The sequence below is a fragment of the Phyllostomus hastatus genome, unplaced genomic scaffold, assembly GCF_019186645.2.
Source record: "Phyllostomus hastatus isolate PE091 unplaced genomic scaffold, TTU_PhHast_1.1 phas_contig_549, whole genome shotgun sequence".
Classification (NCBI taxonomy): domain Eukaryota; kingdom Metazoa; phylum Chordata; class Mammalia; order Chiroptera; family Phyllostomidae; genus Phyllostomus; species Phyllostomus hastatus.
The window spans coordinates 1,545,881-1,559,080 of NW_025333907.1; the positions used below are offsets into that span (position 1 = coordinate 1,545,881).

Below are 13,200 nucleotides of genomic sequence, written 5' to 3' on the forward strand. Positions count from 1 at the left end.
GGCCACCACCAATCTGTATTCTCTGTGAGTTTGACTTTTTAAAAAGTTTTCTCATTTAGGTGAAAGTATGTGGTATTTGCCTTTCTTTGTTTGATTTATTTCAGTTAGCAAAAAGCCCTCACAGTCCATCCATGTTGCAAATGGCAGGATTTCCATCTGTTTTATGACACAAACACCTTCCACAGTGTATAAAGCACATTTTCTTCATCCCTTCATTTCTCAATGGACACTCAGGTTGCTCCCACATCTTGGCTATTGTAATAATGCTGCAAGGAACTCAGGGCTGCATAGGTTATCTGAATTTCGTGTTTCACTTTCTCCAAATGAATACCCATCTGTGGAAGCACTGGATCTTATGGCAGCTCTATGTTTAATTTTTGGGGAATTGACATAGTGATTTCCATAGCAGCTGCCCCAAACTTACATTCCCAGGCACAGTGCAAGGGTGTCCCTTTCTGTGCATTCTTGCCCACACCCATTCCTTAAGATTTTCTAGACTGCTCAGTGCTGTCAATTATGGGGCAAACAACCATGGAAATCCTATCTCCTTTATTCCTTTGCTTGCACGAGTCAGTGTTCTTTGCAATATGTGGGGAGTCTGGGGTAGGTGGGTGCTGGTTACCTCTGGTTCATCTGTTCTCTGAGGCAGGAGCTGCCCCAGGTTCTGAGGAGCCTCATATTCATACTAATGTTGAGGTCACTGCTTAAAAAAAAAGCAGCATGTGGCACCCATGGATTTTCCTAATATGAGAAAACACTTCACATCAAGCAAGAAAGGCTGAAATGCTGAAAACCATATCATAAGACAATTCTAAACATCAGAGATATTTTCTTCAGTAGTGTGGCCTTCCTGTGTGGCCCACCTGCAGGACACATGACCCCCACATTTTTGATGGATACTGCTTCATTGTTTCTTCATAGAGAATAATTCTGTCATATAGTAATAAATATTAATATTATATTAGTAATTTCTATTCATGATTAAATACTATTATATGCATACTACAAGAGAATAGGAAGAGAATTCAGTATTCCCCTCACTTGGCACTTCTTTGGCACTTCTTTTCCTCCTGTAACAGTTTAAGAAACTTGTTTTTCATTACACAACTTGTCACTGGAGTGTCAGAACTCTTCACATCATTGTCATAGTTGGGAATGTGTTTATCAAGTTTCTTTCTTTCCTAAAAGAGCAGTGGGCTTGCAGGTTATTTCCACACATCCCTGGAGCCCCTGTGAGCCTTTGAGAAGGGACCAAGGCCTTGAGGGTCCCTGAGGATCGAGCTTCCTGAGGATTAAGGTGGCAAATTTGGTGCTGGGCTGAGGACTAGAAATTGAGGTCCAGACAAAAGGGGTGAGGCCTCCCATGACACACCCCATCTTGAGGGTGTCTGTGCATCGTCACTGTCCCACAGGCCCCCAGACCCTAGAAGTCCATCACTTGTGAATCTCATGTTCTCCAAACCCTCAGAGCAAAGTGCTTTAGTGCTCAGCTTCCCACAGGGTTCCACCCTCCACTGGACATGGGTCTAAGTTCCTTCCACTCCTGCCAGCACTTGGTGGTCTGAAGGAAATTTAAAAGTATCCTCTTCCAGAAAGTTGAGTGGTTACAGCTGAAGGGTGGACCCCCAGGTCACTAGGAGCAGCTCTGACTGCCATGACCCCTGGGTGACCGACCTCCTTCTTGCCTTAAACATCAACTCTAAGGTGATAACTTTCAGATTCACACCTGGATGAGACTCTCAGCCTCTGGGGACATGGGTATATCATTTGGAGGATTTCCAGAGGGCTGAGGTTGAAACAAGCTGATTTCTCAGCCTCTACCCAAGTCCCACGGTCTGTGGAGCCTAACTTCCCCTTTCAGGCCTGGCCACAGCTCTGTCACCTACAGCTTCCTGTTGGGGCGTCCTCAGCCCTACCACACAGCTTGGCATTTTCCTCCCTGACACAGAGACCTAGACCTGCTCTGCACTGTCAGATGCAGTCATGGTTCCCCTGCTGCTGCTGCCTCTGCTGTGGGGTGGTGAGTAGGCAAAAGGGAGGGGAGATGGGTAGGTGGGGGTTAGGGGCTGCAACTGAGCCTCTGTGTTCCCCTAGGGTCTCTGCAGGAGCAGGCAGGCTATGAGCTTGGAGTGCAGCAATTGGTGAGTGTGCAGGAGGGTCTGTGCATCCATGTGCCCTGCTCCTTCTCCTACCCGTGGAGTTCCTGGTCATCCTCTAGTAAACTCTACACCTACTGGAACCGGCATGGGTCCAACAGAGACTACAATTATCTTGTGGCCACAAACAACCCATATAAAACAGTGAAGAGGGAGATCCAGGGCCGATTCCTCCTCGCTGACCCCAGGACCAACAACTGTTCCCTGAACATCAGGGATGCCAGGAGGAGTGATACAGGAACCTACCTCTTCCGAGTGGAGAGAGGAAGAAATGTACAATATACTTACCGAGATAAGAAGCTGACATTGCAGGTGACAGGTATGGCTGGGGCCTAGGAGAGGATGCTGAGATATGGGACCTGGTCTGACGAAAGGAACAGGTCACTGAGATAGTTCCTGATCCAGACCTTGGGCCTTGGGTGGTCAGAAGAGACACAGGACCTGGGGTGAGTTCTGCCCCTGAGTCAGACATCCCTCTCAGGTTCATACTCTAGTTTCCCAACCTGTGGGACCCAAGCACCTCCCTCTCTCCTTCTCAGAACTGACACAGAAGCCAGACATCCTCATTCAGGAGCCTCTGAAGTCTGGCCACCCTACAGAGCTGACCTGCAGCCTGCCAGGGTCCTGCCAAGGGGGAAGACCTGTCACCTTCTCCTGGGTGGGAGCTGCTATTGACTCTCTGAACCACCAAAACCTCCACTCCTCAGTGCTCACCTTCACCCCAAGGCCCCAGGACCATGGGATGAACCTCACCTGTCAGGTGGAACTGCAAGGATCAAGGGTGACTACACAGAGAACCATCTGGCTTAATGTCTTCTGTGAGTGTTGGAGGGATTGCTGGTTCCCTGGGTGCAGTGGGACTGGTGTGTGCACGTGTGTGTGTGTGTGTATGTGTGTGTGTGAGCAGGAGGCTGAGCTTACCTGAGAACACTTGTGAATGAATCTGAGTGCAGGTGGGGAGTGGGCCAGAAGGAGAGCAATTCCACCTTCCCAGTTTCCACCTCCTATCCTTGATTTGAGGTGACTTCCATCTGCTTCTCCCCTCTGAAGCACGGCCTTATTATCTCTCTGTCCCAGATGCCCCATGGAAACTCACCATAGACATGACCTTCAGAAATGTGACAGGTAGGAAAGAACCTCCCTCTCTGGGGCTAAGACCTGATGATGGGGCCACCATGGAGTGCAGGGGTCAGGAAATCAGAGTGTGAATGGGATCGGATACAGGAGAGGCAAGGAGGAATATCGTCATCCTCCCTCCCTTACTTTTTTGGGTAGTAGTCAGCACCTGTGTTCCACACCTTTCTCTCTCGGTCTGTCCCTCTCTTCCTATCTCTGCACTTTTCTCCCCAAAGCCCTCAAGATTCTGCAAGACACCTCGATTCCCATCCTGGAGGGGGAGGCTCTGCATCTACTCTGTGTGGCTGACAACAACCCCCCTGCACAGCTGAGCTGGTTCCGGGGCCCCCCAGCCCTGAACACTGTCCCCATCTCCAGAACTGCGATCCTGGAGCTGCCCCGAATAAGGGCTGGGGAAGAAGGACAGTTCACTTGCCAAGCTTGGCACCCGCTGGGATCCCAAAGTATCTCTCTCAGCCTCTCTGTGGTCTGTGAGTGTGGGAAAGCCTGGGTTCAGGACATCCGTATCCTAGGAGGGGGAAGATACTGCTCACCCCTCTTCTTGTTCCCCATAGACCCCCCACGGCTGCTGGGACCCTCTTGCTCCTGGGAGAATGAGAGTCTGCATTGTAGCTGCTCCTCCCAAGCACAGCCTGCCCCCTCAGTGCGCTGGCAGCTGGGGGAGGAGTTCCTGCAGGGGAACCACAGCAACTCCTCCTACATTGTCACCTCCAGCTCCACTGGGTCTTGGGCCAACAGCTCCCTGAACCTCCGAGAGGGGCTCAGTGAGGGTCTCAGACTCAGCTGCCAGGCGGAGAATGTTTACGGGACCCAGAGGTCCAGTGTCCTGCTGCTGCCAGGTCAGGGGCCTGCTGGAGGTAGAGGGTGAGGGAGAAAGGAAGGGATCAAAGGGTGCTTGGAAGTGGGGAAAGGGGCTGTGGCCAGGTACTGAGTGATTGCTAGGGTGGGACCCTCAGTCTTGTTTGGAACAGAACAGCAGGTTCTTCAAGGGGGTGGGAAGACAAGACTCTGAATGTGGGAGTGGGTGGGTTCACACCCTTCTTCTCTGCAGGGAAGTTGGTATCTGTTTGGAGAGTGGTTCCTGCAGCTCTTGGAGGTGCTGGTGTCACGGCCCTACTCTTCCTGTGCTTGTTTTGCGTGTAAGTCCGTGTCCTGGGGAGGTGCAGGGAGCTGAGTTGTGGGGAGTACAGAGAGAAGCCCAAGAGTCCCAGAAAGGCAGATCTGAGTCCACACAGATTGGTCCTCTGGCAAGGCAGGCAGGGTAACAGCTTTATTGAGAGAAAATTCTTGTCAAGTGTACAATTCAGTGGCTTTTAGCTTAATCAGAGTTGTGCACCCATCACCACACACAGGAGTGTGTGTGGAATAACAGGATGAATGAAAATTTTAAAAGTTTTTCATTATGCTTAATGCATTAGGTTAAGTGAAATAAGCTGGGTGGTGAAGGCAAATACCATATGATCTCACCTGTGGGTGGAACCTAATTATGCAACAAAGAATTGAGTAAAATAGAAGCAGAGACTTGGAAATAAATAACTAATGGACCAGAGGTGGGGTGGGGGGAGTGGGATAACCGGGGAAAGAAGGGGAAGGGCAAGGAAAGGAGCATTAAGAGAGGACTCATGGGCCTGCCCAATGGGAGGATTGACTGTGGGAGTGGGGGCAGTGGGGAAACAGGCAGGACAACTGTAACTGAACAACAAGTGATTTAAAAAATCTTTCCTTAGATCCAGATGAAAAAACAACCCATGTCCCTTATTAGTGATTTCACCAACATCCTAGCCCAGCCCCAGGCAGCCAGTCACTTCTTTTTGTTTCTGTAGATTTGCCCATTCTCCACATTTTGCTTAAATGGAATCATACAATACATGGTCCTTTGTGACAGACTTACTTCACATAGCATAACATTTTCAAGGTTCATGTGCCATTACTTTATTCTTTTATTTCTAAATAATGTCCCGTGGCATGGATGGGGCACATTTTACTTCTTGATTCATTCATTGAAGGGCATTTGGGTTGTTGTTAGTTTTTGGCTATCATGAGTGACACTGTTATGATTGCTTTTGTACAAGTTTCTATGTGTAAGATGGCCTTTAGTTTTGAAAATTTAGTCTAGGTGAAACACCTGGTCACAGGGAGCAGAGCGCTAACTGGTATGTGTGGAGGGTCTCCAGCTCTGGTTCTGGGTCTGGATGCCTCTGTTGTTTTATCAGGGAGTGGGGGCAGCCTGACCACCAGTGCCTGACTCACTGTGGCTGCTGAATTCTTCCCTTAGAGTGAAAAACCACAGGAGGCAAGCAGCCGGGAGACGAAAGGTCACAAATGATGAAGACCCTGTCCTGAGTACAGCCACCTGGGTGAGTGATGTGGGTATCTTCTCATGAGGTGCAGTGGGGTGTGGTGTAGGCCCTGTGTATGTCCATTGAGCACGTCCAGACTGAGCTCCTCTGTGGTCAGCTGGACAGACAGGTGGGAGGTGACTTTCCCTTCATCTCCCACAGCCCATGGTCAGACTTTCACCCTAGCCCTGCTGACCACTGAAACCCACCTCACCTCTTGGCCAGGTACAGCCTGACAGAACAATCTCCCCCAAAATGGTTAGTTTCCACCCATTCTGGGCTGGTTACCTCACCTCTCCTCCATTTGTTTTCCCTTTCTGGGAATGAAAATAATAAAGTATCATTCACACTTGGTTTCTTTGAGGATGAAATGTGTTATTATCCCTCAATAAGATCTAATCAATCATGATTCTGATCTTTTAAAAACATTTTATTTATTTATTTAGACAGAGGGGAAGGGAGGGAGAAAGAAAGGGAGAGAAGCATTAATGTGTGGTCTCCTCTAGCACACCCCCTATGAGGGAACTGACCTGGCTTGCAACCCAGGCATGTGCCCTGACTGGGGATCAAACTGGGGGATCAAAGGGGATCATGTGACCCTTTGGTTCCCATGCTGGTGCTCAATTCACTGAGCCACACCAGGCAGGGCTCTGATTTTAAATAAATAGCAAATAGTTGAGTTCATGAGGAGTGTGTGGGTGAACAGGATGAATGAAAAAGTGTTCAGTCAGCCCATCTTCTCCTGGAGCCATGTCTGTTTTCTTCTCTCTCTTCTCTCCCCTCCCCTTTACTCAGGGTTCCCAGCAAAACTGCAGAACAGATGGGCCCTCATACCAAGAATCACCCCCAGGGGACACCTCTGCACAGAGAGAGGAGCAGGATACCCAGTATGTCAACCTCAGGTTTCACGGGAGGAAGAAAAGGGAGCCTCAGGGCAAGGAGGCCACCAGCACCTGCCTGTACTCAGAGACCACGAAGAACAGCCATTGAGGATTTGCTCAGAGCTTAGTCCTGACCAGAGGCATCACAGCCTCTCTGAGGGAGAGAAGTCAAGGACTAATTGATGAAACCTGAGGAGACCTTGGGCAACATTAACATGAATCACTGTAAGAGCATCCACAGGGAGAGCAGAAAGAAGAAAGGGGATGGGATTGGAGAGGCTTGGGCTCAAGTGCAGACCTCAGCACTTCCTAGGGCATTGTCTTCAAGCAATTCACTTCCTCATCCCCCTCCAAGTTTCCCTTCTGTACAGCAGAGATCATACATTCTAGTCAAAGGTGGCTGTAAGCATTAAAGAAACCACAACCAACAGAGGTCCAGGGTTGACTGTCTCCCTTTTTTGAACAGAAAGGTCCTGGTGTGAAATTCTTCTGAATCCAGGGGTGAACAGGCAGAGAAAACAGGGCTGCAACTTGTTGGTGTCATTGTCCATGCAGAGCTCTTGAAAGCCTCCTCAGGAAAAGACACTGGACTCAGCTGGTGCTCTGTTGTGATGTGGTATCTTGTAGTTTCTGTGGGGTCATCTTGCCTCACTTTCACCTGTGCCTTCTTCCTCCACTTCCTGAGTGCCAGTCCCTTCCCCATCCCATGTACAGCCCCACTGGGATCTTTCCAAAAGCCTGGCAATTGTAAACAGGAGATGGCCAGATATTTCATCACCAAAAAGGATTTTTTCAGAGACAAAGAAATGGCTGCAATGAAGCTGGTGCAGCTACAGAAAGTCAGCAGGTATGCTGTCCTTTTCACAGAGCAGAAGCAAAAGTTTGGGGGAGGAACTGTTTCAACCACAGAGCTCTGCTGTGACCCTAGAGTGTTTAGGTAGGGCCTCCTGCACCATGTAGGATGTGACAGCACCACCCACAGGCCTCCCAGTTCCTGGCCAGATTAGTTCTTCAAGGTGAAACCCGGTGTGCTAGAGAGCTGACCCTGACTCTGTCCTTCACACACCCTTTCCTGATTCCCTTGTCTTAGACAACACATCCCAAACCTTTTCCCCTAGCATTCACCTCCTCACCCAGCTTCTCCCTGTGCTCTCTGTTCCTTAAACCTATAGTGTTTCCTACAAATGTCTCAGGTAGTTGAGATCCCCTTCCTGGAGGCCCTGCCCCCTTGCTTCACTCTGGCACACCCCTCCTGTCCTTCAGAGCTGATCTTGCACAGGTTTGTATTGAGAGAGTGAACTGAAGAAATAGCTCATAGTCTCCCTCCTCTATACAGTTGGTTTCACTGAAATTTTTCTTTTTTTTTGCAATTTTTACCATCATTTTATTTATTGTCTAGATACGTTTCTGCCAACTATTTCTTATTTATTTATTTATTTATGTATGTATTTTTATATATTTTATTGATTATGGTATTACAGTTGTCCCATTTGCCTCCCTTCGCTCCCCTTCACCCTGCACACCCTCTCCCACCCACATTCCCCCTCTTTCATTCATGTCCATGTGTCATAAGTTCTTTAGCTTCTACATTTCCCATACTATTCTGACCCTCCCCCTGTCTCTTTTCTACCTACCATCTATGCTACTTATTCTCTGTACCTTTTCCCCCTCTCTCCTCCTCACACTCCCCTGTTGCTAACTCTGCATGTGATCTCTCCATTTCTTTGGTTCTCTTCCTGTTCTAGTTGTTTGCTTAGTTTGTTTTTGTTTTAGGTGTGGTTGTTAATAATTGTGAGTTTGCTGTCATTTTACTATACTGTTTTTTAACTTATTTTTTCTTAGACAAGTCCCTTTAATATTTCATAAAATAGGGGCTTGGTGATGATGAACTCCTTTAACTTGACCTTATCTGAGAAGCACTTTACCTGCCCTTCCATTCTAAATGAAAGCTTTGCTGGATAGAGCAATCTTGGATGTAGGTCCTTGCTGTTTGTGACTTGGAATACTTCTTTCCAGGCCCTTCTTGCCTTCAAGGTCTCTTTTGAGAAATCAGCTGACAGTCTGATGGGAACTCCTTTGTAGGTAACTGTCCCCTTATCACTTGCTGCTTCTAGGATTCTCTCCTTCATTTTTACCTTGGCTAATGTAATGATGATGTGCCTTAGTGTGTTCCTCCTTGGGTCCAACTTCTTTGGGCCTCTCTGAGCTTCCTGGACTTCCTGGAAGTCTATTTCCTTTGCCAGATTGGGGAAGTTCTCCTTTATTATTTGTTCAAATAAGTTTTGCACTTGTTGCTCTTCCTCTTCTCCTACTGGTACCCATATAATTCTGATGTTGGAACATTTAAAGATGTCCTGGAGGTTCCTAATCCTCTCTTCATTTTTTTGAAGTCTTATTTCTCCATTTTTTTTCCTGTTTGGTTATTTCTTTCTTCCTTCTGGTCCACTCTATTGTTTTGAGTCCCAGTTTCCTTCCCATCACTATTAGTTCCCTGTGTATTTCCCTTCATTTCACTTAGTGTAGCCTTCATTTTTTCATCTAATTGGTGACTAAATTCAACCAATTCTGTGAGCATCCTGAGCACCAGTGCTTTGAACTGTGCATCTGATAGGTTGGCTATCTCTTAGTCACTTAAAAGTATTGGCTCTGGAGCTTTGATTTCTTCTTCTCTTTGAGCCATTTTTTTGGGGGGGCGGGGGAGGGTCTGGTGGCTCCTGTTTCATAGTGAGGGGTGGAGACTTAGGTGTTCTCCAGGGCAGGACAACCCAGTTGCTGGGTTGAGACATTGTATGTGGGGTTGGGGTCTTAGATGAAACAATGGTGCTTGCTCCTCTCTCCATTGGATTTCAGTCCCCTCTGCTACTTCCCCCAAGCTACCTGGGCCTTTGTGGTGCTAATTCCCATGTGGGTGGGCTTGTGCATGTTCTAGGACCCCGTGAATCTCTCCAACACATTCTCCTGTGAGGCTGGGAGTGTCTCCATGCACCTCAACTCCCACAGGTGTTTTCAATCAGTGTCCCGAGGTTCTATTTCTCAGCGCTGGAACCCTGGGTTGCATGGTCTGTCTCACTGCCCAATTTCACCTGGTTTATGTGCACGTGAATGTGGTCCAGACGGCCAGGAGCCTTGCGCACAGCGGCTTGCTTCATAGTCACTGCCTCGCTGGTCTGCCAGCTGCTTGTGTGCCCAGGGCCCACCCACTGCAATCTTGCACTCGGATGACTTATGCGCCCGGGATGCATTAAACATATGGTGCCACCACCTTTTGTGCCTCCACCCCTTTCCGCCTGGCTGCCCAACTCCGCCCCTCCTACCCATCGGGATGAATGTGTCTATTTTAACTCCTTGGTTGTCCAACTTCCATACAGTTCATTTTTTTGGTCATATCTGGTTGTTGTCTTGCTTCTAAATTGTTACTGACCTTTTTTGGTTGTGGGAGGAGGCACAGTGTGTCTACCTATGCCTCCATCTTGGCTGGAAGTCCTCTACCTCATTTAATTTTTTCAAAAGAAAACTTAAACAAAAACAGCCAGAGTTTCATGAGCAATACCAGAGTGTACATGCCTAATAATAACCTCTCTGATTGTGAGGACACTAGTCTCCATTATATGTGGGGGAGATGTGTCAAGATCCCCAGTTCATGCCTGAAACCACAGTTAATTCTGAATCTCATATATATTATGATTTTTTCTATACACACCTAGGATAAAGATTAATTGGTCAATTAGGGACAATAAGAGATGAACAAGAGTAACTAATAAAACAGAAGATTTATAACAATATACCTTGATGAAAGTTATGTGAATGTGTTCTCTCCCTCCCTTGAAATATCTTCTTTTTGTGTACTCACCCTTCTTCCTGTGTTAATGTGAGAAGTCATCATGCTTTTGTGATGAGATACAAGGAGGTGTATGACATAGTTGATGAAACATGAGACTGCTATAAGGGTGACATGAACACAAGCATGTGACACATGACAGTTGATCTGATACCCTGATGTATCAGGTATCATTTAATACCTAGATATATCCAAATAGCTTTGTTTCTTTTGACTTTTAATAGCCTATACCTATGGTTATTACCGTTCTAGACAAAGACTAAGACCTGATACTACTGCATTAGGTGTGATGTTTGCTGAAAACACCCTCTATCTTGTTAGGGAAATCACTCTTCACTCCTAGTTGGCTGTGAGTTTTATCATGAAGGCACTTCAAGTCACCCACTGCTCATTGTTTTATTTTTTTGAGAGTTAATCAGTGAAGGGCAGATCAGAAACACAGAAACCCCAGTATGGGTTTCAGCAGCGGGAATTTAATGTGAGGAATCTGTTCTGAGGATATGAGAGCACACATGGAGCTAGTAGGGAACTCTGCCTGGAAGACTTGGATCTTCTAATCACACCCAAGTACCCAGGCTCAGTTATTTAGTACATTTATGTTCATTATTGAGGTATGATTGACATATACACTACTGCAGTCTGAAGCCCTAATGATCTGATAGATGCATCTACTGTGATGAGCTCAGCACAATATGTTTTGTTAAATATCCACCACCACATAGTTACACACTTTTGTATGTGATGAGAAGTTTCAAATTTTTTTTCTCTTAGCCATTCTTAAATATACAAGATGGTGTTTTTAATGATGTTCTTGTAGTTAATGGTATTAATACCCTGTAATATTAACTACCATCCCATGCTGTACATTACCTCCTCATGATTTAATTTTTGAATAACTGAAAGTTTGCATCTTTGACCACCCTCACCCATTTGACCCACCCCACCCTCTGCCTCTGGCCATCACCAGTCTGTCTTCTCTATGTGTGAGTTTGACTTTTTAAAATGTTTTCTCACTTAGGTGAAAGTATATGTATTTTTCTCTCTTAATTATTTCAATTAGTAAAAAGCCCTCACAGTCCATCCATGTTGCAAATGGCAGGATTTCCATCTGTTGTATGACACAAACACCTTCCACAGTGTATAAAGCACATTTTCTTCATCCCTTCATTTCTCAATGGACACTGAGGTTGCCCCCACATCTTGGCTATTATAAATAATGCTGCAAGGACCACAGGGCTGCATGGGTTATCTCAATTTTGTGTTTCTCCTTCTCCAAATGAATACCCATCTGTGGAAGCACTGGATCTTATGGCAGCTCTATGTTTAATTTTTGGGGAATTGACATAGTGATTTCCATAGCAGCTGCCCCAAACTTACAGTCCCAGGCACAGTGCAAGGGTGTCCCTTTCTGTGCATTCTTGCCCACACTCATTCCTTAAGATTTGATAGAGTGCTCAGTGCTGTCAATTGTGGGGAGAACAACCATGGAAATCCTACCTCCTTTAGTTCCTTTGCTTGCACAAGTCAGTGTTCTTTGCAATATGTGAGGAATCTGGGGTAGGTGGGGGATGGTTACCTCTGGTCTACCTGTTCTCTGAGCCAGTGGCAGCCCCAGGTACTAAGGAGCCTGGTATTTATACTAATGTTTAGATCACCGCTTAAAAAAAAGCAACATGTGGCACCCATGGATTTTTCTAATATGAGAAAACCCTTCACATCAAGTAAGAAAATCTAAAATGCTGAAAACCAAATCATAAGACAATTCAAAACATCAAAGATATTTTCATCAGTAGTGTGGCGTTCCTGTGTGGCCCACCTGAAGCACACGTGTCCCCCACATTTTTGACAGATGCTGCTTCATTGCTTCTTCATAGGAGAATAATTCTGTCATATAGTAATACATATTAATATTGTATTAGTAATCACTATTCATGATTACATAATATTATACCTATATTAAAAAGAGAAATAGGAAGAGAATTCAGTATTTCCCTCAGCACCATTGATTGGCACTTCTTTTCCTCCTGTAACAGTTTAAGAAACTTGTTTTTCATCACACAACTTGTCACTGGAGTGTCAGAACTCTTCACATCATTGTCATAGTTGGGAATGTGTTTATCAAGTGTCTTTCTTTCCTAGATGAGCAGTGGGCTTACAGGTTATTTCCACACATCCCTGGAGCCCTTGTGGGGCTTTGAGAAGGGACCAAAGTCTTGAGGGTCCCTGAAGATCGAGCTTCCTGAGGATTAAGGTGGCAAATTTGGTGCTGTGCTGAGGACCAGCAATTGGGGTCCCAGACAAAAGGGGTGAGGTCTCCCATCACACACCCCATCTTTAGTATGTCTGTGCATCATCACTGTCCCATAGGGCCCCAGAGCCTAGAAGTCCATCACTTGTGAATCTCATGTCCTCCAAACCCTCAGAACAAAGTGCTTTAATGCTCAGCTTCCCCCAGGGTTCTACCCTCCACTGGACTTGAGTCTAAATTCCTTCCTCTCCTACCAGCACTTGGTGGTCTAAAGGAAATTTGAGAGTATCCTCTTCCAGAAAGTTGAGTGGTTTCAGCATGAGGGTGAGCCCCCCAGGTCACCAGGAGCAGCTCTGTCTGCCATGACCCCTGGGTGACCTTTTTTTTTGACTTAAACATCAACTGTAAGGTGATCACTTTCAGATTCACACCTGGATGAGACTCTCAGCTTCTGGGGGCCTAGGTACCTCACTTGAAGGTTCAGGCAGATGGCCTGTCTCACTTGAGACAGGATGATTTCTCAGCCTCCACTGAAGTCCCATGGCCTATGGAGCTCAACTTCCCCTTTCAGGCCTGGCCACAGCTCTGTCACCCATGGCTT

At 46.6% G+C, this 13,200-nt stretch overlaps 1 protein-coding gene across 1 annotated transcript; it reads left to right on the forward strand.

Annotated features, from left to right (window-relative positions):
* The first annotated feature begins 1,899 nt into the window (after positions 1-1,899).
* On the forward strand, positions 1,900-6,954 carry LOC123824134 (sialic acid-binding Ig-like lectin 5). Its single transcript, XM_045847236.1, has 9 exons — positions 1,900-2,020; positions 2,095-2,475; positions 2,696-2,974; positions 3,234-3,281; positions 3,509-3,763; positions 3,848-4,132; positions 4,345-4,432; positions 5,569-5,650; positions 6,428-6,954. The coding sequence occupies exons 1-9, from the start codon at positions 1,984-1,986 to the stop codon at positions 6,620-6,622; spliced, it is 1,650 nt and encodes a 549-aa protein (XP_045703192.1). The 5' UTR covers positions 1,900-1,983; the 3' UTR covers positions 6,623-6,954.
* The last annotated feature ends 6,246 nt before the right edge of the window (positions 6,955-13,200 follow it).